Below are 24,891 nucleotides of genomic sequence, written 5' to 3'. Positions count from 1 at the left end.
TGAAAATGTTATGACGAGACTAATTATATTATTTTATGACTTGATTAGCTTTATTAAAAAAAATACAAAGTAAAAGATCTAAAATAAAATTTACTAAAAATAATTAATACACTAATAAATATGATATAACTTACTATCATTTATATTAATAGAATATTGCTATTAAAATGTTCAACACCACCATAAAACTAAAAACTATAAATGATTCTTAAATTTCAAAATGTATAGTTAGAGATGTTTTTATAGTGTTATCGAAAAACAAAAATGCACTTATATACCTTTGTCATGTATTCAATCATTAACAACTTATTTTAATTCTCACACAAAAACAACAAACACCATCATCATTATTCTCTTGTTTCCATTTAAGATCACATCTTCATAACCTCAAACACAAGATGAAGCTCTTGTCAAATGGAGAGAAAGCTTCCTTCTTTGAATTGGGATTGTCTGCAACAATGTCACCGATACAATCTCCGAAATTAATCTCTGCAACTTCAATCTGACCGACAGGGATATAAGCTCAGTTTTAACATCAATTAAAACTTTAATCTTAATGGTTCAATTCCTATGGAGATAGGCCAATTGACAAACCTTCAATATTTGAGTTTGTCTAAATTTTCAGGCATGTCATCATCAACATCTATCATTTTGAGGTTAAAAGCACCCTACAAATAAAACCTTTTAACAAAAATTAAAAATCAGGGAATGAACCCAACATTGTTGACAGCAACAACATCAATGATAAATTCTGATTTTTTTTCACTTCCAGGTATAAATACAGTGCTTATCTGCTTCACTGCGACGCGAAGCAAAGCCTGAACATCCCGATTCTGCCATAGAATTTAAGAAAACGAAAAAAGAAACTTTACTCAAAATTTTGATAGAAATCTGTTCACTTCAAACAACTTTGAAGCAGCATCTCCACTTGAATTCAAGTAGTCAATATATAAGTATATAAATGATGTTAGTTAATGAAAGAAAAGTAGAAAAAGTGTAAATGACCCTGATACTTACATACTTGATCCTTGACCCAATTAGTTGTTGGAGATTGGAAACGATGAAGAAGGAAGCGCTGCATCAAAGTATATCGGATTCTTGCAAGGCGCGGATCATCAAAGAAGCTGCAGAACTTTCTGCATCTCTTACTCTTGATTTTCCATCTCCCATCATAAATAGTACACCATCTACAGTTGATATTTTAACAGAGGACACAAATGTTCTTTCATGTGCAGGCCCTTCCGCTTTCTCCATTCTGAACAATTTACCGTACGGATATCAGTATATCTCAAAATTGGGAAACTCTGCTACACTCTACACTATTGATAAGCTACCATTGCGTATTGTAATGTGTCATATACCTTAACCAATCAACCTACAAATATTTGTTGTTTACAATACACTTAATTTAACTTAAATAAAAACTTAAAGAGACCTTTCATTTTTTATTTTGGGCCCCCGTATAGTACAGGTTCTAAGCACGGGGCCTAGTCCGCTTATGCCTAAAGCTAGTCCTGGATTCACCATTCAGCCTAAAAATAAAAGAATAAATAAGAATTTCGCCCCTGAATTTTTCTCTATTGCGAAAATTTCAGCTGAAGTATCCAGATTGTTGCAAATATCCCCCACTAGTTACATTTTGCTCATTTTTTAAAACAATTTGGTTATGTGACTATAAGTTGCAAGTATAATTGCAAGTACAAATACTTGATTAATAACTTTAAGCTACTTAAAATTCAATTTATTGACATTAAACATACAAACAATAGCTCTAAGAATGCACATACATACTCTCATAATTCATAATTAGACTGTTATTTATGCAATTATGTTTAATCTGGACTCTTGAATTGGGTTACATTAACGTTATGTTAATACTATATCAACAAATTGTTTAAAGAAATAATCATAATACAACTTCAAGAGGATATTTGCAACAATTTTTACAGTTCTAAAGAAATTTTTGCAACAAAGATAAATTCAGAGAACAAAACTATACAAGGTCATAGTTCTTGGGAGAATAAATCCTATTTGTTCAAAATATAAATAGAAAATCAATAATGCGGAGCCAATAATGAAGTTAAAACATAGCTAACTTGTTTTGCTAATTTTGTATATGGCTGTGTTACTGTGATGTTGTTCTAAGGCTCAACCTATTTAGCAAACTAAAACAAATTAGCAATTCATGTATCTTTCTTTTCGTAATGAAGTAAAAAAATTCTTACTTGAAAGTTGGTTTAGGCCACTTCTTCTTGCCACAAAGTTCATGTAGCTTCTGTTTCGCACCTTCAATTTCAAATGACTCTTTAATACCATTCATGATCTGCGACAAACCATCAATATTATTCGGTAGTGATTTCGAAAGCTTGCACAAAGCTAACTTAGCAGCATTTAGCTTAGAAATCTCCTTGTGCTCTGAAGAACCGGACGCAACAAACTTGCCATCTACATACACACTCGCCACGTTTTTGGACTCGTTTCTCCAATGTCTTATGTCAACTTGCTTACCATGCTTTTGGCAAAGCTCAAACAACATGGTCACTGGTTGGGGTTGTTGTAGCAAGTCTTCAAGTGTCACCATTGGCTCCAAAAGACCCCTGAAAATCTACAAACACACACAATGAATTACAACCAATTCCTTAACCAACCGAAGACTTTTAACAGAAGTGAAAGGAATAAGATTTTAGTACAAACCACCCAGAGTTTTTGAAGATCAAAATTGACATCTACATATACAGCAGCAGCTATAGACTCTACTATATCAGCAAGAACTTTAGGTGCTTTTATTGACCCACCATGTGCAACTCCATGTTCTTCTTTACATACAGCTTCGGAAAATTCCCTAACCTGTAAAAAATCATTGCAAACAAACCCAGCATATGAGCAAACCGAAAACTGAAATCAACAAAGCTAACTTGATTCAAAACCAATGAGAATCAACTCAAATTGAAAACATTAAAGACACAACACATGAGGGAGAAACATTAAAGACACAACACATGAGGGAGAAGATTGAGCTTAATTCTGTTTTATTGATCTTCAATGAACTGAGCTACAATTACAACATAAACAAAGAGATTAAAAACTCAAAAACCAGGAAGCTTGGCTTCATGAATATACATTTACTCGAGACATTGGTGATCGAACACACACCAAGTCTTTAACATCCCTCAAATCTCTCTATGAACTCAGTTCGGATAAGTGAGCTGGCAATAGGTCTAACTAACATAACTATCACTTATTGGTAACTGGTTACTTGTAACCAAATTTAACAGAAATAATTAGAGAAGGAAAAATTCAACAAATTAGATATACATGCAAACCCCAAAAACACATTCCCCTGCTTTAAATAAAACTCTCTTAGAATAAAGGTTATTATTAGAATAAAAAGTTTTTTATTTAATTTTATTTATTTTTACTAATTCAATAATTATTCATGTATTAATAATTTTTAAGTCATAATTTGCAACATGTCACAAAAATTCTAATTAACCCAAAAAAAATAAACAATATTAATAATAATAAAACATTAAAATTTCAAAATGCTCACATATTTATAACAAACTATAATAATATAAAGTTGAAAATTCAGAAAATCCCAAATTCAATCAAAACAGTAACAATTTACTTTACCTTTTCATCAAGAGCTGCAGCATTACGGCGAACGTAGCGATAGAGGCCGTGTCGCACGGCCACGCGTGCGAGCTTTTCGGTACTCACATTGGCGGAGCGGATCAATGAGAGGTGGCCGGGATCAATGTCAGGGTAAGCCAGAAAGACGTAGTTGCTGACGGCGAGTCCCAACGTGGCATCGCCTAGAAACTCAAGCCGCTGGTACGACGCCGACGCCGACGCCGCCGTGGAGTCCATCAGCACCCCCGCCGACGAGTGGGTCAAAGCGTCAAATAAAAGCCTCTTGTTCTTAAAGCAGTAGCCGACGATCCTCTCAACTGCTCCGATCGCCGCAGCATCGTCCGGTGGTGGAGAGATCCAGTTCGGCGGCGGCAGCTCGATGCCGGCGTAGAAGAAAGGAGGATTCATGAAATTAATTAGATTAAAAAATGGGAAGAAAAATTTGAATGAGAGAGTTCGGTTTGGAAGATTTGAGGGGTTTATATTACTATAGTTTTTGTTTTTTAAAATTTAAATTTTGTTTTGGTTTTATCAAAACAAAATAAATAAATAATAAATAAATAAATAATCTTTTTGGGCTGTTTTTCAAAAAAAAAAAAAAAAAAATCTCTGTTCAAAAAAAAAAAATCTAATTTATTTGGTGAGCTGTAATTCTCTAAACTAATGGCTATTTCGTATCTATCTTTCTTTTTTTAAGGTGGGAATGTGAATATGGTTAGATTGAGATTATGGTACTTCTACACACCAATTTTGTAATCTACAATTAGCTAAAAGAGAATTGGAGTAACATATATTATTATTAGTATAATTAAGTATTCAGTCTTATATAATTTAGAAAAATATCAGTCTTATATAATTTAGAAAAATATCGCTAATCAATCTGCATTAGCTAAAAAATACTTTAATACTATTGGTATCTAATAACAATAGTGGTTAGTTAAATAAGAGGAGTTGTCTATTAAAGTGTTCTTATTATATATCCCATTACTGCTATGAGGAGAGTTGTTATGGGATATCAAAATGTCTAATATTATTAAAGAGTGATGTTTTACCATTAATTAGTAATTTTTATAATATTTATTAAAATAAAACAAATAAGATACACTAATAAATTACACAAATAGTAATACTACACCTCATAAAATACTAGACATTAATATCATTTAGCAATTCTCTATTATTAAATGTAGAGTAAATTGCAGTATAAATACTTAATGTTTCAAATTTTATATACTTAAATAACTTATCTTTGTTTTTAGAAGTAAAAATACACAATGTTACACTTTTCTTATACTGTTACTACCATTTTTGTTAACTCATAAATATGAGCACGTGTAAGTAGGGATGCACACGGGGTGGGGAATTGGCGGGGAGTGCTTCCCCGTCCCCATCCCCGTTAAGGATTTTAATCCCCATCCCCGCTTATTTCCCATCGGGGATGGGGCGGGGAATCCCCTAATGGGGGCGGGGACGGGGCGGGGAATCCCCTAATAAAAAAATAAAGTTTATAATAAAATTTTTAATATACAAAAATATTAAAATATATAAAAATTAAAATATTACACATTAATTATTATTCAATAAACTAATTATTATCCAAAATACAACATAAAATTCATAAAAAAGATACTAATATACTAAAAAAAAATACAAACATAAATTATAAATTATAAAATATTACTAGAAATATAAGATAAAATATTAAACGGGTTTCCGTCGGGGCGGGGAGTGTGATCCCCGTCCCCACCCCGTTTAACATTCAGGGACAAAAAGTAATCCCCGTCCCTGACTCGTTCCCCATTTAGACGGGGAATCCCCGCCCCATTAGGGGCGGGTCTCCGCGGGGCCCCATCCCCGTGGGGGAAATATGCATCCCTACGTGTAAGGCTCAGATACATTATATTTATTTATTTTATTTTAAAATTTAATATTCTTAATATCAAAAACTAAATGTTGATATTTTATAAAAAAGATTGGTATAATTTAATATTCTTATATTTCTCTATTATTAGAAAAAGAAGAGAATATTTAAAAAGAAAATAGAAAAGAAAAGGAAGAGAGATCTCTGTCTTCTCTTCTCTCTTATGATCTCAGTTATCACTCAACCATTCTCTCAGTCTCTCTCTCTCGTCGTCCTCCTCCTCACTACGAATTTCACATTCTTCTTCTTCTCTCTTCCAAATACAAATATACAATGACCTTTCATCATCACAACAAAATCTCTGAATATGCTTGAAGTGGAAGCCCAACTCTGAAATTCAGATCAGGAGGGGCAGCGAAACCCCAAGTCATGTTCGGCTGCAAGTGCCTCTATTGGAACAGACTCGCCGATTTCTCACCCCCACAACTTGAATATTTCTCTCTCCCTCAACCCTTACCCACCTGGCCTCAAGGTATGAGATTTAACTTTCAAGGTTGAAACTTTTTTCCTTTTTTAGAATTTCTAATGTGGATTTGTTGATTTTTCACTATTTAACTCGTTGGGAGCTCTGGGATTTTGTTAATTTGATTTTATTGCTTTATTACCTTTAATGGGTAATCTCTGTTGTTTTTTGATATTTTGGTTTGAGTAGTTAGTTGCTTGTAAAAATATGATTTTTTTTTTCTTAAAGGTATGAAACTTGTTGATTGTTCGAACTTTCACTTCAATTGCTGATATGGGTGTTTTATGAAATACAGTTCATAAGACCTTCCTTGATTCCAAACATATTGATTCCATGGTTTGTTTGAAAATCCATTTTTTTGCTTTTTCTTTGCTTACATGTTATATGCTCTTTGGACCTGTTTTAGAATATGATTCTAAAATTCTTATAGTATGTTTGCCTAACCAAGTGGAAACTTGTTCATTTCCTTTGTTATGGAAATTAAGTAGGTATTTGGTTAGAGGTAACGAAATGGAAAGAAAATAACTTTTATTCAATTTCAGTGTTTGGTTGCATTTTAAAGTATTGGAATGATTTTTTCATCATTTTGGTGGAATGATTATCTTCGAAAAATCATATTCTAATGCAAGATGAAAAAAAGTTTAATAATAAGTTTTTTTATGGATTTTTTTTTTATGAATTTTAAATTTGATTTCATTCATATTCCCATTTCTTATTACTTTTTCTATGTTTTTATTCCTTCCAACCAAACGCCACCTATTTGATTGGGAGGAATGAAAATACAAGAATGGGAATGAGAATGAGAATAAAAATGGAATGGAATGATCTTTCCATTTCAAAATAGAATAGTCATTCTATCAAATTGATAGAAAAATCATTCCATTGGAATGAAATATCAATACTTTAAAACCAAACAAAGGAAGAATAAAATTTATTTTCTTTTTATTCTATTTCATTACCCTTAACCGAATGCCACCTTAGTGTTTTGTGTGCCTTTCAAGAATATGTACTCTATTTTAAAATTTTGGAATCTGGGGTGGTAGAGAATTTAATTATATGTCTCCTTTTTCAGGTCAAGGTTTTGCTTCTGGGAGAATAAATCTAGGAGAATTAGAGGTTTTCAAAGTCACTAGATTTGAGTTTGTTTGGTGCCATAACCCATCTCAGGACAAGAGAAAAGGTGTTACATTTTACAAACCAGTGGAAATACCTGATGGATTTCATATTCTTGGTCACTATTGTCAACCTAATAACCACCCTCTAAGAGGTTATGTTCTTGTAGCAAGAGAAGTAAGTACCTCAACACTCGAAATCGCTCATGCTTCGAGTGATGCTATTGCTAAGCTACCAGCGCTTTGTGAACCACTTGATTATATCTTAGTTTGGTGTCCTGAGGACTGGACCGAGCAAAGATACGGTGGATGTGGCTATTTTTGGCTCCCGCAGGCACCTGAAGGATACATGCCAGTTGGGATTTTGGTTACTAACAAGCCAAGCAAGCCGAGTTTGGATGAAGTGAGGTGTGTTCGGGCTGATTTAACAGATGAATGCGATGCTTATCGCCTATTGCTCCTTAATTCTAGTTCGGGATATGTGAATTGTTCTTTTCAAGTTTGGAGTACAAGACCGCATTGTAGAGGCATGATGGAGAAAGGAGTTTCTGTTGGGACGTTTTTCTGTAGTAGTAGCTGGAGTTCGGGAGAGGACTTAAGTATTGGATGCTTGAAGAATCTGAATCCGAATCTCCATGCAATGCCAAACCTTGATCAAATTCATGCTCTTATCAATCACTACGGTCCAACTGTTTTTTTCCATCCCGAAGAGGTATATTTACCATCTTCAGTTTCATGGTTTTTCGAGAATGGAGCTCTCCTTTACCGAACTGGTGTCACTACTGGCGAAACAATTGACACCGAAGGCTCGAATTTGCCTGGTGGGGAAACAAACGATAGGAGGTTTTGGATTGACTTGCCTTGTGATAACCGAAGAGAGATTGTGAAACGTGGGAACTTGGAAAGTGCGAAACTTTACGCTCATGTGAAGCCAGCACTCGGGGGAACTTTCACCGATATTGCAATGTGGGTATTCTGTCCTTTCAATGGACCAGCCACCCTAAGAGTTGGAGTCATGAATATTGCTCTTAGCAAAATTGGGGAACACATTAGCGATTGGGAGCATTTCACACTTCGAATATCCAACTTCACTGGCGAGCTTTGGAGCATATACTACTCACAGCACAGCGGGGGACAATGGGTGGATGCCTATGATTTGGAGTACATAGATGGGAACAAGGCCGTTGTTTACGCCTCAAAAAGTGGTCACGCTTGTTACCCTCGTCCTGGAACTTACATTCAAGGCTCATCAAAGCTCGGGATTGGAATAAGGAACGATGCTGCTCGAAGTAACTTGTTTGTGGATTCAAGCGCTCGATATGAACTTGTTGCAGCCGAATATCTGGGAGATGGGGTTGTGACCGAGCCAGGTTGGTTGCAGTTTATGAGATTATGGGGTCCAACTATCGTCTATGACTCGAAAACCGAGCTGGATAAGATTATCAATAAGTTGCCTTTAACGGTTCGTTACTCGGTGGCAAACTTGTTTGCTAAATTCCCAGGTGAACTTTCTGGGCAAGAAGGTCCAACTGGTCCTAAGGAGAAGAATAATTGGGTTGGAGATGAAAGAGGCTAAAGCTTAGTAGTAAAGCTATGAAACCTTTCCACTATACTGTTTATGATTTTGTGATTGTTTTGTTCATAGTACACAATTAGGAAAGTATTGATTTTTGAAAGCAGTATCATTTGTGTGAGATTTTTGTGTAAATTGATTATTTTTTTCATACAAATTCTATATGGGCATTCTTATTGGATTACTATCCAAGTCCCCAAGTGAGTTTTGAGTGATGAGGATTGTATATAGTGATAGATTGCATAGTGCATATAGTTATGATAGTGTTGTTTGAACTTATAAGCTTCTTGTGGTTTTAACATATGTGAATAGAAAGAGGTTGTTTGATGTTATTTAAATTAGAAGTTGTTTAGTTACTCTAGTATATGTTAATTATAAAATAAAAATGTAAGTATTTTTAAGCAAAATATTTGTATTATGTATCATATTTGGTGTGGAATTATTGGAGTTGTTGTAGTAAAAATAGTAAATTTTATACCAAATAAAATAAAAAAGGTGTAGAACATTCTTTCACTAATTCAATAACAATGCATAATACTCTAATTAGTCCTCTGGTTTATCATTATCAATTAACTAGTTAAATTTTCAAAATTTCTCTTCAAAACATGAAAGTATAGGCTTTAAACTTAAGATTACTAAGTCAAATATTTATTAACTTTTTTGTTTTACATTTATTAAGAATAATGATATGTGCACCTACCTTGTAGTGTCTAACACTACCTAAACATTATATTACTATTGATATAATTAAGTATTGCATCCCAAATAATTTTATTAACAGTGGGAAAAAATAATTCTAATTTGAAACTTCTTTTTTATGAATTATAAGCAATAAGCATAGGGATTAACATTACAACTTGAAGAATATGTTAATTTTTCACATATTATTTAATGTTTAATTATTTGAGTAAAAAAGTTATTATTATCAACAACAAAAATGATAAAATTTGTATGATTTTTTTGTTTGGTCAAGTCATTCAAAGTTGTAAAATTTGCTTGCGGATTTGAGTACCGTTGAGGTTATTTTTGTTAAACGATCTGCTAATTCAGTGGCTCATAGCTTTCTTGAAGAGCCTACAAGATTAATATCACGATCGTACCTTGATGTAGATGCATTTCACTGATTTGTTACCTTGTTTGGTGACGGAGTTTGTTGGTTAATGAAGTTTTACATTTTCCATTCAAAAAAAAAAAAATGATAAAAACCAACTTTTTTTTTAGAAAAATGATATATAAAATTAAAAACTTGTAAGCATTATTTACCGATCAATTAGATGTCGTTAGTAATGAAACGACAGATATCACATTGTCGTTAAACGGCTACCGTCGTTAAACTACTCCGTTCGTCCCCTTCCCTAAAACCCTTCTCTTATACCCCACGAAGAGAAATTTTCTCAGAGAAAGTTAAGAAGAAGAGAAGATCAAATCACTACAAAAATTGTAACTTTTTCAAAAGATCCAATTTTTAGTTGATCTCTCTTCTCTAATCGTTCTTGTCAGCATCAATTTTTCCAAAGACCCCATCTTTTCGGAGACATGCTAGGAAGAAAGTTCATTTCTTTGTTCAAGAATTCCACAAAACCAAAGCTTTCTAGGTACTACACTAATTTTATTCCAAACCCCATTTTTGTATTTTACTTAATTGAAATGTTTTCTCGTGTTGAATCTGGGATTTTCAAACATGACCATTGACCCATTTTCTGTTTGTGCAGTTCTGTAAAGTCTGTGAATGAAGAGAAGACCAATTCATTTGGTCGTAAAGCTGTGTCTTTTATTTTGATTACTGTTACAGGTGGTGTTGCTTTGAGTGCTCTTGATGATCTTACTATTTATCGTAGTTGTAGCAGGTAAAAATCCCACAAAATTTTCTTCAGTTTTTGTCAATAACAGGAATGTAATCTTATGCTTCTTATGTTGTTGTAGTTTTAATCATTTATGTTTCATAATTCAATGAAGCTTTTAGAAATTGTTAGCTATTTGTATTCATGGATGTTCTGTTTTTAAGGTAGTGGTATTTATAGATTGTATTGCTATTAATGTAATTAAGTATCTCTATATCAGAATTAGGTTTGGAAAAGTATCTAAGAATATCGAATTTAGATATTTGTATCCAAGTGAGGAAGCATGGTATATTCCATTTTGAAAGGGTTGAAAGGTTCTCTTTTTTCCTTTAAATTCATGTCTTATAGTTCAGTTAAAAGATTCCCTGCATGGGCAAGGACTCTCGGTTAGCAGTTAAAGACTTTTTGGTCATTTCCGGTAATCTGGTAGATCTACTGAACCTTTTAGGTGCCACCTTGTGATGGTGTTGAGGTGCTGGTATTTATAGGGTCAAGAATTTGGATTCTTCAAGTTTTATTTTTGTCTTTATTGGAGTTTTAATAGGCTGTGATTGAAGAAATTGAAGTTTCTGAGGTGGTGAAATGGACAGTATGAGCTTAAAGATTGAAACTTTAGTAGTTTTGAATAGCAGCATGAAAATATCTGTTATAAAATATCAAAATGAAACTACTTGGAAGACTCATATTATTGGTGGTGATATTAGCATTGTTTCTTCAATATCAGTATATCAAAAAGTAACTCTTGCTTTGGTGATCTCAATTCAAGTTAGTTTTATATCTGATAATAAACACTTGGAATAAGTAAAGAAAATAGATTTGTTGAGAAATATGAAATCTTATGAATACGATATTCATTGTCCATCTTGATCAATTGGATCATTTCTTTGTAGAATCCGACATTGAACTTTTGTAATTGCCTTTCTGGGTATTCCTTTACCATTTCGTCGAAGAAGGATTATCTAATTTGAGAACTTCATCATGTAACACCAAAGCAGAGGGTTGATTAGACAAACATATGAATCACTGAATTAGATTCTAAATAATTGCATATACCTTTGGATTTTTGTTATTGTTTACACAACTATTTAGACAAACCAATGTGTTTTTGATGTCTTTTCTTGTTCTGGTTGATTGCTTAAATCTCACAGCAAGGCTATAGAGAAAATGAGGAACAGTCAGGAAATTAAAGATGCTTTAGGGGAGCCTATTGTAAAGGGTCCATGGTACAATGCCTCACTTGCAGTAGCTCATAAGAGACAGTCTGTTTCTTGCACATTCCCGGTTTCCGGTCCACAAGGCACAGGAGTCTTGCAGTTGAAGGCAGTACGTAATGGAGGTATTTGAAGCTTTACAATGTACCATCCATTCACAGATGACATATTAGAGACTTGTGATGCACTTTCCCCACACACACACTAAGATAACATATACGATAAGATAAATAAGATATGTGTTTTGCAAAAATTACTGACTGTATTCTCTGTTTTGTCAAATTTTAGATAACATAATAATATCTTGAGCCAAATTTTAGTAAAAATAGAACATAACTTGATTTGGAGATGTTATGATCATGTTGATTACATTTTTTGTATCCCTTTATGTTATAGAAATTGATTTCAGGTTAGTTATATAAAAAGGGATGACAAAAATTGAGCTCGAAGTATTATTTTACGCCATTTTAAAAAATACAGGGTCCGAATTATCATTTAATAAAAGAGAGAATTTGAATGGTAACTTTTGTAAAACAGAGAGAGTGCACCGTGCTCCCCCTCTCCTTCTCTCTCTGTCTCTCTCCTCTCTCTTGCTCGGGAGAGACTCAGTGAGAAAGTAGTGCGCAACCATAGGAAATGGGGAGCACCGTCGAAGCTCCCTATATCATACAGATAGATAGCAAACCAAGGCAAATTTTTCTGTTTTTGTTACATCCATGCAGATTTCTAATGTATCTACTGGTGTTTGATCTCTATCCATATTCTTTGTCTATACATTACATGAATTCACAACAGAAGCCAAAACAATATGTACTCACTTTGGTTTGTTATGTCAGAGACTTGCATATCATTCATTTCCATTTTGGACTATTGAGGCTTACATTTACAAGAATTTCTCTAGCTTATTAATCCTCTCTTTTATCACTTTCACAGAGGAGACATGGTTTTCCTTTTTGCGTCCTCGCGACTGGGACATTATAATCATGGATGCACTCCTTCATGTTCCCGGGAACAATGAGAAGAACCGAACATTTCGTGTCAGTCTCTCAGATTACTTTCCTCCTCCATCCTCTACAGCATGCACAGAATGCAAACCGCCACAAGAATTGGATAACCAAGATAAGAAATGAAAGCAATCGGGTCTCGTGAGTATACTAGTCTTTATTTTCCTCAATACAAATCACAGTGTTTCAATCAAGTAAACTAGGCTGGCCAAGCTCCATGTTCCAAGTCATGGGAATACATTTTTTTGTTTACACTCTTTGAGAGCAAAGCATTATTGTTATTAGACCAATTTCATTGTTATGCAAAGTTCTGAAATAAAGTTATCTTTCTTTGTTGTTATTCTTTAAACTCTTATAAGAACTAGAACAACAATACCTTTTACCATTCTATAATAGATAGACATGTTTATATGTTGAATAATACTAAGATATACCAATGAATATGTACTTTCTTATATATAATATTATATTTTCACACATTATCAATGTAAAACTCTTTAACAAGGTGGTTGTGCAACTTTTTCTGGTCTTCGAGGATCTTACTAGAGTGCCTTCTACTTCAAATAAATTATAAATTACATTAGAATCATTTTCAACATATCTAAGAAATAATTCTATGTATTTTATCGAGTTTGAATTTTACCTTTGAGAATCTCGCTATAGTATCTTTTACTTCGAATATGTCATGAAGATTAGAATCATTTTTAACATGTCTAAGAATTAATTTTATGTTATTTATCGAGTTCGAGTTCATATCAAAAGCCTCAACTGATTGGCTTCAACTTTTCTCAATCTTTGAAGATTTCACTAGAGTATCTTCTACTTTGAATAAGTCATGAACTAGATTAGAATCATTTTTAACATATTTATAAGAATAGATTCATTTTTTTTCATCGAGTTTGGATAGATGCCAAATGTTTTAAGTGACTAATATTATATTGACCACCATGACAAAGAAAATTGCTCTTATGTGTTGCTTCCTCCATAATAATCATGTGTGGGCTTGGCCCAATAGAAGGTGGGACCCAATATGGGCCAAGCCCATAAGAAGGTAGGACCCAAAAAATAGTAGTTTGGGCTTGATTGAATGAATGCATCCACCTACCAACCTACCCTTTCAAATCATGTTTGAGGCTTTTCCAACCGTGTGACCCCTTTTATTGAATGTATATTCATAAATTCTATGGTTTCCTTGAGACAAATCCTAAGATTTAAATGAAAACCATAAAAAACAAAAAACAAAACAATAAGACATAAGAAAAGATAGAATCAACTAATGGTGGTCCCATTTATCATTTCAACAAAGACAAAATAAATAAATATATTTATATATTTGTATTAAAAATAAGAAAGAAAAGAAAGAAAAAAATGTTCAATTTGTACTACTTTAGACGTGTAAATCAAGAATGTTCCTAGAAAAATTGTCCCACTCCTAACTTCTAGAAACTTGGTTTTTGTGTTAACTTTTCTTTTTTTATCTTTCTGTAATTTGCACAAAAAAATGAAAAAATTTCAAGTTTGTCAACTTTGCTCATTGTAAAGAAGAAAAAGTTGTTACCTTGGAATTATATGGATGCATATTTTTCTCTATCTCAATCTTCTTTTTTTTTTTTCTATTTTTTTTTTCCTTAGTAAGAAAAAAGTACACTTGAAAAATGGTCCCCTTATATTTTTAGTAAGTCATTGGGATAACTATTTTGAAAAATATCTTTTTAAGTGTTTCTTCAATACATTCTTGAATAATTTACGGTATAAATAATTAAATTTAATTTCCTGTTGTATATAAATATTTAAGTTTAATTTTTAATAGTAATAATTCATAAGTTATAATTTTAAAACTTTTGTAAGTACCTAATTGTTAAGTGTTAAATAAATTACCACGTGATAATCCTTAATTAATATAGGTAATTAATTTTTTTTTTTAAATATATTTTAAATACCAATAAGAAAATGATATGTGGATAATCACTTGACATTTAACGGTCAAGTACCTACGGAGTTCTAAAAGTATAACTTAGGCATTATTACTGCCAAAAAATAAACTTAGGTATTTATTTGCAACTATGAGTTAAACTTAAGTATTTATGCCGCAAATTATTCTAAATTCTTAAAAAAAAATTTTGTGTCATGCACTCTCTTCATAATTTTTTTTACATCATATAATGTAGTTATTTAAGATATATTATAAATTTTTAAAAAAATTAAAGTAACTTACACTATAAAATAAAGTTCTAATAATCTAGTAAAATAAACAACATATTATTTAAATTTTTATTTTCGTAATATTTTAATATTTTTTAAAATTTTATAAAATATCTTAAATATTTACAATTTATTTCGTCATATATATTTATATATATTATAACTATCTAGATGTGAAAAATATGAACAAAATGTATCTATATATCCACTTTTGATCCTAAAATTTTCATATCTTTGTAACTACCTATTTTATAAATTAGTCTAAAATAATCATCTCAATTTTATTTTGATCAAAATATTGATAAAAATGTTTAAAGTTAATAGGTGATCCACATATTTTCTTAGTTAATTTTCCATTAAAAAAAACTTAATTTATCAAAAAGAAATTGTATAAATACATTTAAATGCGTATCTAAAATAGATACAAACTCATATATTTAAGTATGAAATGTCAATTTTTTTTTCCTTAGAGGTATGAGATGTCAATTCTGAGTAAACATGTAATGAAGCATAGATGGTACTCATACAACATTATAATCCATTCATTTTGTCCACTATTTGACTCATTTTAAAATATCATATAGGTATTTATATATTTAATTTAAATAATATTATAAAAAATTATTAACCACTCGTAAAATACCTACTTCTCATATTAGTATAGTATAGAGTACACTTATGTCTAAGGCCAACAATCAACACTATATCACTATTTGTAATACATAGTATTTTTTATTTATGTAAAAAAAGAATAATTTATTTTATTAAAAAATTAATATAATAATAAATAATATTATTTTTAGTATAATTTTTAGTAACATTATATATTAAGTTGTGTGAAACAAACAAAATAAATCCTAGAACTTCAATTATTATTATTATTATTATTAAAAACATAATTTAAAAGATTGGGTTGGGTTTTTGAGAGTTTATATTATGCATTTGAAATTTGAAAATGATTGAATATTATAAAATAATATAGAGAGAATTAATGTAAGAATTATTAAAGGAAGAGAGGTGGCCCAAAATCAATGGATGTTACTACTTCTTCTATTTATTTATTTTTGATAAATATAATAATAATTAAATTTTGGTAGTGGATGTTACTACTTGGTGGGCATAATTCTAAATTAATTAATTAATTAATTATAATTAATAAAAAAGGGAGGTTTAGATTGGAGATATGATATCTCACCACGTTAACAAGAGCGCGTGAACCAAGAGTGGGACTCTGTCCCCCCTTGACTCGACAGAGCCGTACGCCGTCGATTTCATGCCACGTGTCGATCCACAGTGCAATCCATCAAGTCCTCTGAATCTCATTTGGCCGTCCATTTCGGACCAAATTAAATAAATACATAAATAGTAAAGTGTTCTTTCACAATTCAGTCCTTGAATTTATATCTTTTTACAATTAGTTTGGTGATAGCAAATTCAATTTTCTTTTTGTTAATTTTTAACAAAATTTAAGAGGGGGATTAATTTAAGGTGCGTTTGAAAAGCCACAATGTAATTAAATTTGTGTGTAATTAGAGGTAATTATACAATTTGGCATGTTTGCCTGACCATATAATTACACTGTAACTGTGTAATTTGAAGTAATTGAGGGGTTCCAATTACACTCTCCAATTCTCATAAAGCCCATGAAAATTTAATGTAATTACACTGTGTAATTACTAAAAACTTTCCATATTAAACATTAGCTATTAAAAAAAGTAAGAAGATAAAAAGGTAAAAATTGAAAATTGAAATTAGTGAAAATTGCTGTGAAAATTAAAATTCTTTAAATTAGTGAGATACACTAAAATATATTTTATTGTTCAAAAAGGTAAAAAGAAAAATAAAATTAAAGCACAATATTATACTAATTTTTCACATAATAATGCAGCAAAATAATGAAATCAAGATTTAAAAGAATACTCATTTACTCGAAAAAAAAGAGAAAGAGTATTGTTCATCGAAAAGCTAAGAGTTGTTCATGGTCTAAGGAACATAACCTATTTGCTTGAAACATAGTTTGGTTTCTAATAGTCTATAAATTGCCAATGACATAGAGCTATTTGAGAAACTAGCTAATCGAGAAATTTATGAAGTATCAATACATATAAAATAATGAAGAATAATTTTTTTTATTTTTTAATTATTTTCTTCACGTTATTTAACAAATGGGAGGGTCATGGTACTCTCTAGCCCTTAGTTATGTGTTGGCTTAAATAATTAGTTAAATTTTTAGACAACAATAATCAAAATAGAAAATAATTTTTTTCTTTTTATTTTTTGAAAGAAAAATATCAAATGACTTAAAAAGAAACAAAAAGTATATTATAAGTTTATCTTCTAGTTACAAATAAATATTTAAGTTTAATTTTTCACAGTAATAATGCTTAAGTTATATTTTTAAAACTCATAGGTATTTAAATATCATTTTTTATTGGTATGTTTAAATTAAATTTTTTTAAAAAAATAAAAATTTAATGACTTAAATTAATGAATAATTACTATGTAACAATTTACTTAACACTTAATATGTATGTACTTATAAAAGTTCTAGAATTATAATTTAGGTATTATTACTGTTAAAATTAAATTTAAGTATTTATACTGTAAATTATTCTAAATTATAATATCAAATGTTATTTTTAAAAAAGGTGAAAAAAGAAAGAAAGCAAATTATGAAGGACTAAATTGTTAAATATGAAAAAAAGAAGGGAGAATTATGTGAAATAGGGAAATTGATGAGTTATGTGGGAAGGTGTGTTAATTGGTGAGGTTTGGTGTGAGTGTGATCTGGTCCCCTGGGGGAGAGGTTCCAGGATTGTTAAAGTGGGACCCAGTGCAGCGGGTCCTAACTCCAACGTCGAGCCCTGTGAGTGACTTTGATAGTGGGCCCCACTCTTGTCGCCTTGTCGTTTGGAGACCCTTTATTTCATATCCTGCCTCCTATTTTTACCGTAATTTCTTTTTCTCTTTTTATTTTCTCCTGAGATATTGATAATTTGCTTGGCTCTATTTATTTATTTTGGAATATTATTTACTGCCACGTGTCTACTTTGAATTGAAGTGTCACCTGTATCATTAGCTCGTTGATGAAAACAATATTATCAAACATTGTGGTTATTGGTTAAGTTTTTGTATTAATTTGTATTGTATTGGATGATATTAAATTATATTATACATCATAATTTTTTTTATATTATTATACTAAATTTTAATTTATATTAAAATATTATATATTTGAGTATATATAAAAGTTAATACCATATATAATTTTACATAAAAAATATTACATAAAATACAATTCAAAATAATACAATACGACCTAATACGACGTTACAAATGAGCCATCTAATAGTTAAATGAGATAAAGAAAAGGCTAATTAGTAATTTTTCCCCCGAATTATGACATGTACCAAATCATGCCCCTGAATTTTTTTTACCGTTAAAAATTCCCCTTGAACTATTAAGATTGTTAAATTTAAGGACTTTTGTCTAATTTTAGTAAAAAATCTAACATAGATAAAAGTTCAAGAGGCATGATTTAGTACATATCAAAGTTTGAAGGGCATGATTTGGTAGATATCAAAGTCTGGGGAGCATGGTTTAGTACCTAAACAATCACTGAAACAGTAAAATTGAATGAAATTAGACAAAAGTCCTTAAATTTAACAATCTTAATAATTCGATGGGAATTTTTAACGGCAAAAAAAGTTCAGGGGATACGATTTGGTACATGTCAAAGTTTAGGAGGAAAAATTACTAATTAACCTAAAAAATAGTAATTTGTGTCCAAATATTTTGATTGTAAATAAATATTTAAATTTAATTTTTTACGATAATAAAAGTCAATAAATAGATAAATTACATCATCACACACACCCTAAGTAATAAAAACGACTTGCTTAACCCTCTGCCTAGAAAACGATTCTAAATCTTGTACTGACAAATCATTCATTTATAAAAATAATTTGATATTCTCTAAAAATTATTACATTAAATTATATAAAATCTTATATTTATCTGCACTACTAATAATATGACCCTAAAAAATACTAACACTAATAATAACTTTTAGCATTTCTTTTTAATAGAAACTAAACTAGCTAGGGACAAGGCTACAATAGTAGATACTTATTTATGATACTTATTAAAAAGATAAATACTCATATAATTAATTACTTTTATAGAATAGTGTTAAATGTTTAAAATAGTAAAAAAGAGCATTGATTATTTATTTTTATATTTTGGTTATGACTCACGTGATTTTGAACCATTTTATTCTTTCATTCTTCAATTATTCATATTTGTATATCCCATTGCAAAAATCAAGACACATAATTAGACATAATATAATATATACATAGTTTTTTAAAAAATAAAAAATAAAAAATAAAAATTAAGAGAGATGTTTTTTTTGTTGCAAAAAATTAAGAGAGTTAAGTAATAAAATGTTGACAAAAATAGTAACGAAGAATTATTTTTCCCAATAATGCAGCTCAGATCGTGCAATATAGTCTTATTAAAATTAGTATATAAATATTATATATAAGAAATAGTATATAAATAGAAAAATACTAAATTACCATTAGTGAACTGTTTTTTCTTATGGGAAGTGAGAAGTGATTGATAGAGTAATCTGGTCTCTCACAACAAATAAATAAAGTATGAGATTATTCAATAAATAAATAAATAAATAAATAAAGTTTGAGAAGTGACTTTTCTATCATATTAGAGTTGGCTGTGATGTGATTTCCACATGTTTATATATCAAAAGGGAAATTTGAATTATTATGATTGTTTTAATACAAAATTGGTTTGGAGAACATTTAGTGTAGGTAATTTTTAAAATAGGATCAATTTTCAAAAAACCCCAAAATAGCCTTGTTAAAAATTCCAATCCCTTTCTCTCTCTTCCACTCAAACTCTCTCTCGGTGCCTCTTCCTTCATGCCCGATCCCAGCCCAGCCGCCTCACACAAGCGACTCCGACTTCGCCCGAACCCCAGCCACCTCACACAACCACCGCGCCGTCGCCCAGTCGACTCCGACCGAGACCCACACCCACTATCTGACTGTCATCACCGCCACACGGAGGAGGAGAACCACCCAGGATAACCGCACCATGTCTAAGGTAATTCGGATCTGAGAAACCATTGGGGAAGAAGGGGGTCCGATGGGTCCGACGGGCTGGGTCCGATGGTCCCGATGCATGGGTCCGATGGTCCGATGGGTTGGGTCCGATGGTCATGTTGGGTTGGGTCCGATGGTCCGATGGTCCGATTTGTTGAGGTCCGATTGGACCGATAGGGTCCGATGGCTACCATATTGGGCCAATCGGACCCGAGGGGGTTTTTTATTTTCTGTCGTACGCGGTGGAGATCGTCGGGTCATAGGCGATGGTGAGGGGGTGACGGCGCGGTGGTTGTGTGAGGCGGCTGGGCTGGGATCGGGCATGAAGGAAAGATGGGACCGAGAGAGAGTTTGAGTGGAAGAGAGAGAAAGGGATTGGGATTTTTGACAAGGCTATTTTGGGGTTTTTTTGAAAATTTGTCCTATTTTAAAAATTACCTACACTAAGTGTTCTCCAAACCAATTTTGTATTAAAAAATGCATAATAATTCAAATTTCCCTATCAAAATTAGAAAATAAAAGTACAGATAAGAAATAATACTAGCTAATTAAATTTAAATGGTAAAATATACAAAATGATTTATTGGTAAATACGTACTATTAAAAAAATTTACAATACATCCACTACTAAAGGATTCATCGATATACTTCTTATTTGTTTTAATATTAAAAAAAAAAATTAATCTAATTTTTTTCATAATTATCTATATTGTACTTATTTAGGACACCCTATAAAAGATTTAACACGTTAAAAACAGGATTCAAACATTCAATTTCACGTGCGTATAAAATAAAAGGTAATTACTTTATATACCATTTTTGTTTTATAAATTTACGGTTTAAGTTGCTCAGGTGATTTCTATGTGAGTTGCTATGTAGATTTCTATAAAATAAGATTCAAACATTCAATTTCACGTGCCCCTAAAATAAAATAGTCTCGCATGCAACAAATTATTTGAACATTGTTTTGAGCGTGTTAAATTTTTTTGAATCTCTCAAAATTTTGCTAATTGTCTTAAATAACTACAACGTAAACGACAATGAAAAAATTATATTAAAAAATTTTCTTAAATATCAAAAAAGATGGGAGATACATCGATCCCCAATAAGAAACTATTTTGGATAATTAGAATCAAACTAATAGAATAAACCCTATATTTGTGACCAAGACTTATTACTCATCATCTCCACTAACAATAATTCATTAATTAACACTACATATAAAACATAGAACATGTTTTTAAAAAATATTTTTATTTTTTTAATTTTAAAAATAAAAAATTAATTAAAAAAGTGTTAAAAAAATTATTTTATTTTTTCAAAAAAATATTTGAGAATGTGTGTATTATTTAAAAAAATTAAACGAGAATTTGAATATCTCGGGGGTGTTAGAGGTGAGAAAATGAAATGAGAGAAGATGAAAGAGGAAACAAAGACATTGATGGAGGCGCATACTACAGACAGGTAGGGTCAGAGCTTCAATCAATGGGGTCCATGACTCCATCCATGGCTTCTCTCTCTTTCTCTTTCTTTCCCTAATTTCACCACCACCACCAAACCTAACTTTCTTTCCTTTACTCTTTTTATCTCAAACACAAAATTTCTTTCCCATTTCCTTCAATTTCCATTTCTGTATCTCCCCTATCTGATTCTTTCGCCATACCCTTTCTTTTCAATTAACCCTCTCTTAAACCCCTCTTTTCTCTTCTGGGCTTTCGGAAAAAATAAGAAAGTCACAAGCTTTTTCAATGCAGGGTGTTGTTTTGGGTGATGGTGGTGGTGGAGCTCTTTCCAGAGCTTCATCTGCAAGTGGGTCGATCTCTACTGTGTCTAAAGATGACAATTTGGTTTTCTCTTCTGAGGATTCTTCTTGCCCAGATGAGTCTGAGCTCGAATTGGGTCTTGGGTTGAGCCTTGGAAGTAGTTGTAGTGGTGTGAAAGCTCAACAAAATTTGAGAGGTCAATATGCTAGGATCTTGACTGCTAAGGATTTTCCTTCAGCTTCTTCTTCTTCTTCTCCATCATCGTTATCTTCATCATCTTCTTCTTCATCATCATCTCCTTCCTCTTTGAGCAGAGCTAATGTTTCTGCTGGTACCAAGAGAAGTGCTGATTCTGTTGCTAATGGCGCCAGGTATGATTTGGGTTTTGTATAAAAAACCTTTCTTTGATTGTTAGGCTTTGATTTGTTATGTTAATTCATTGTTCAATTTCCATATTTGTGTATTTAGTGTGTTTTTGTGTTTGAATCTCTGTATAATTAGTTTCCAAAAGTTATGATAATTAAGAAATGAGAAACCCTTTATGATCTTTCCAAAAGTTTTGTATAAAAAACCTTTCTTTGATTTGTTATGTTTATTGATTGTTCAATTTCCATTATTGATTTGTGTATATTTCTAGTATGTGATCACCATATTGACTGTGTTTGAAATCTGTGTATAATTGAGTTTCAAAGCTTACATTTATGATCTTTTTCATTGTTATGTTGTATGTTGAAGCAGTCAAGTTGTGGGGTGGCCTCCAATCAGAACTTACAGAATGAATAGCTTGGTTAACAACCATGCGAAATCGCCACTCAATGAAGGATTCAGCTCCATTGATGAAGAGAATAGATGTATGAATAAAGTGACTGGGAAGGCGGATAATGGAGATGACAAGAAGAATGGAATTTCTAAGGAGAATGGTAATAATCTCAGGAGTTCTATGTTTGTGAAGGTGAATATGGATGGAAGTCCAATTGGTAGGAAGGTTGATCTGAGTGCTCATAAGAGCTATGAAGCCTTGGCGCGGACATTGGAAGACATGTTCAATGAGCCGACCGCAGCTGTCAAACTGAGTAAGTGTGTTTTGACTTGTTTATCTCACAACATGAATGAATAACTTGAATCAACTATAGATCTAGTCTTTTTACAATGGGAGAGAAAGATTTTTTTAGGGAAGTGCTTTAATAAATTGTAACTAGGTTGAAGAATTTGCTCGGTTTAGTACTACATGGGATTTGTTTTTTTTCCTTTTCTTTTTGATCTTATGGTGGTGTTATCTTGAATTAGGATCAAGTGGGAAGGACCACGATAAACGAGTAGGAGGAGCTGGACTTTCAAAGCTGTTGGATGCATCATCCGAGTATGCTCTTACATACGAAGACAAAGACGGGGATTGGATGCTTGTTGGAGATGTTCCTTGGGGGTATGCTTTTAACATCCAATAATCAATATGGTTGTAATATTAAAACATGGGTACCTTAAGCCTTAAGTTATATGCTAAACTATTATGATTATTTGCACTTATATAAATATACATGAAACTGTGTTGAAAAGTATTGCAAAAGGGTAAATTTCTTGTCATTGTGATGTGTTAAACACTAACCATCAATCAAAAGTGGTGTAGAAGAAACCGAAAAAGAAGCTGCAGAACCTTTAAACTTAAGATTGTGCTAGTTTTGATGCTGACCTCTATATAATGACCTTTAGTAATTCTTGCTTCTTTGATATCCCTTAATAACAAAAGGAGAGAAAGAATCTAATTATGATTAATGTACACTTTTCTATGTTATGAATTATATCTTCGAATTCGCAGGTATCTTTCCTTCTAAAAAAAGAAAAAAAATGCTATATGCCTTTTCTATGTTATACTAGTCATCCTTTATTGTTTGATAGAATTGGTTATTAATTAATTACTAAATTTTACATTCAGGATGTTCTTCAACTCGGTGAAGAGGCTAAGAATTATGAGGACATCTGAAGCAAACGGACTCGGTATGTTGTTAGCAACAAACTTGATAATTTACCCTACTCAAGGGTCGGTTTGGTACGCTGTATTAGATTATATAGTATTGTAACAATACAATACGATGTAATACAGTATACCAAACGGACCTTGATGTAGTCTTTGTTACTTGAAGCAAACTATCCAATATTTGAATATACTAATTCTATTGAGTTCTATTACAGGAGCTCCTAGACCAGAACAAGAAAGAGAAAGGAATGGGAGGCAAAGATGCTAACCTTTCTAAACAAACAACACACACTTTACTCATATCTCAACTCAAGATGATGCTTTCAAGTCATATCATATTATAATAATAAGAAGAAGAAGATGAAAAGATACCTTAGAAGTGAAGATTTTGGACAAGTAATGATTGGTCTTGCGGCTTTCCGGCTTTTTCTGCTATGCTCTGGTTTGGTTCATGTTTATTATCTATATATATATCATTATATTAAATTCTTACTAGAGTTATCTGTTTTGGCCTGAAAAGCCAATGATTAAGTTGTTTTTTTTTTTTTGGAGATGTCATACTAAAAACACTTTAGCATACTTTGATGAATGCTTGTTTGTTTGTTTATTCTGTAAGTTGTAAATATGGGGATATGCACATTTGATTTTGTATTCTCTGCACACACACCAGATGAGCTTCTCCTCTCTACTACTACTACTCATAAAAAAAGTGATATTATTACTTAAATACCTTTCAAGGGATCAAGTTTTGCATGCTTTGACAATTGACACTAGTACTTTTCTTGCTTTACTACTACTGTTATTCTCATTTACACCCTGAATGGAGATAAACAACAATGGGGTGCTTCTAGGTTGCACCCAAAAATGGTTGTATTGATACACCCTCTCTTCGTAACACCCTTTTCCTATTTTGATATCTGTGAAATTATAATCTCTCTTTTTTATGTTGTAGTTCGTTAAGACATCAAATGTCTTAAATTATAGAGTAAATGTTATTTTGAATCTTGTGTTTTTTAAAAGTTACTGATTGAACTTTATCTGTTTTGTTAAATGATAAAATGGACTGTGTT

General features: G+C 31.5%; 4 protein-coding genes across 5 annotated transcripts; 3 read left to right on the top strand and 1 right to left on the bottom strand.

Moving 5' to 3' along the window:
* Positions 1 to 121: 121 nt before the first annotated feature.
* LOC115715293 (ribonuclease 3-like protein 2) lies at positions 122 to 4,260 on the bottom strand. Of its 2 annotated transcripts, XM_030644143.2 has the most exons (6): positions 3,634 to 4,260; positions 2,695 to 2,847; positions 2,226 to 2,605; positions 1,018 to 1,255; positions 595 to 833; positions 122 to 502 (listed from the first exon to the last, which is right to left on the bottom strand). In XM_030644143.2, the coding sequence occupies exons 1-4, from the start codon at positions 4,039 to 4,041 to the stop codon at positions 1,081 to 1,083; spliced, it is 1,116 nt and encodes a 371-aa protein (XP_030500003.2). In that variant the 5' UTR covers positions 4,042 to 4,260; the 3' UTR covers positions 122 to 502; positions 595 to 833; positions 1,018 to 1,080. The 2 variants fall into 2 exon arrangements, with proteins under 2 accessions (XP_030500003.2, XP_030500004.2); XM_030644144.2 differs by having other exon boundaries at positions 122 to 833; positions 1,022 to 1,255; positions 3,634 to 4,170.
* A 1,371-nt stretch (positions 4,261 to 5,631) lies between these two features.
* On the top strand, positions 5,632 to 9,040 carry LOC115714110 (hypothetical protein At1g04090-like). The gene is made up of 2 exons (XM_061114688.1): positions 5,632 to 6,026; positions 7,090 to 9,040. The coding sequence occupies exons 1-2, from the start codon at positions 5,924 to 5,926 to the stop codon at positions 8,703 to 8,705; spliced, it is 1,719 nt and encodes a 572-aa protein (XP_060970671.1). The 5' UTR covers positions 5,632 to 5,923; the 3' UTR covers positions 8,706 to 9,040.
* Positions 9,041 to 10,007: 967 nt separating this feature from the next.
* On the top strand, positions 10,008 to 13,098 carry LOC115712012 (uncharacterized). Its single transcript, XM_030640216.2, has 4 exons — positions 10,008 to 10,297; positions 10,415 to 10,549; positions 11,692 to 11,879; positions 12,688 to 13,098. The coding sequence occupies exons 1-4, from the start codon at positions 10,239 to 10,241 to the stop codon at positions 12,882 to 12,884; spliced, it is 579 nt and encodes a 192-aa protein (XP_030496076.2). The 5' UTR covers positions 10,008 to 10,238; the 3' UTR covers positions 12,885 to 13,098.
* An 8,369-nt stretch (positions 13,099 to 21,467) lies between these two features.
* Positions 21,468 to 24,548, top strand: LOC115714003 (auxin-responsive protein IAA11). Its single transcript, XM_030642503.2, has 5 exons — positions 21,468 to 22,220; positions 22,588 to 22,922; positions 23,137 to 23,272; positions 23,780 to 23,841; positions 24,037 to 24,548. Exons 1-5 carry the CDS (start codon positions 21,835 to 21,837, stop codon positions 24,087 to 24,089), a joined length of 972 nt encoding a protein of 323 aa, XP_030498363.1. The 5' UTR covers positions 21,468 to 21,834; the 3' UTR covers positions 24,090 to 24,548.
* The last annotated feature ends 343 nt before the right edge of the window (positions 24,549 to 24,891 follow it).

This window comes from Cannabis sativa, chromosome 4 (genome assembly GCF_029168945.1).
Source record: "Cannabis sativa cultivar Pink pepper isolate KNU-18-1 chromosome 4, ASM2916894v1, whole genome shotgun sequence".
In the NCBI taxonomy this organism is placed as follows: Eukaryota; Viridiplantae; Streptophyta; class Magnoliopsida; order Rosales; family Cannabaceae; genus Cannabis; species Cannabis sativa.
The sequence above is the reverse complement of the archived record's forward strand: the minus strand, read 5'-3'. Positions and strand labels throughout refer to the sequence as shown.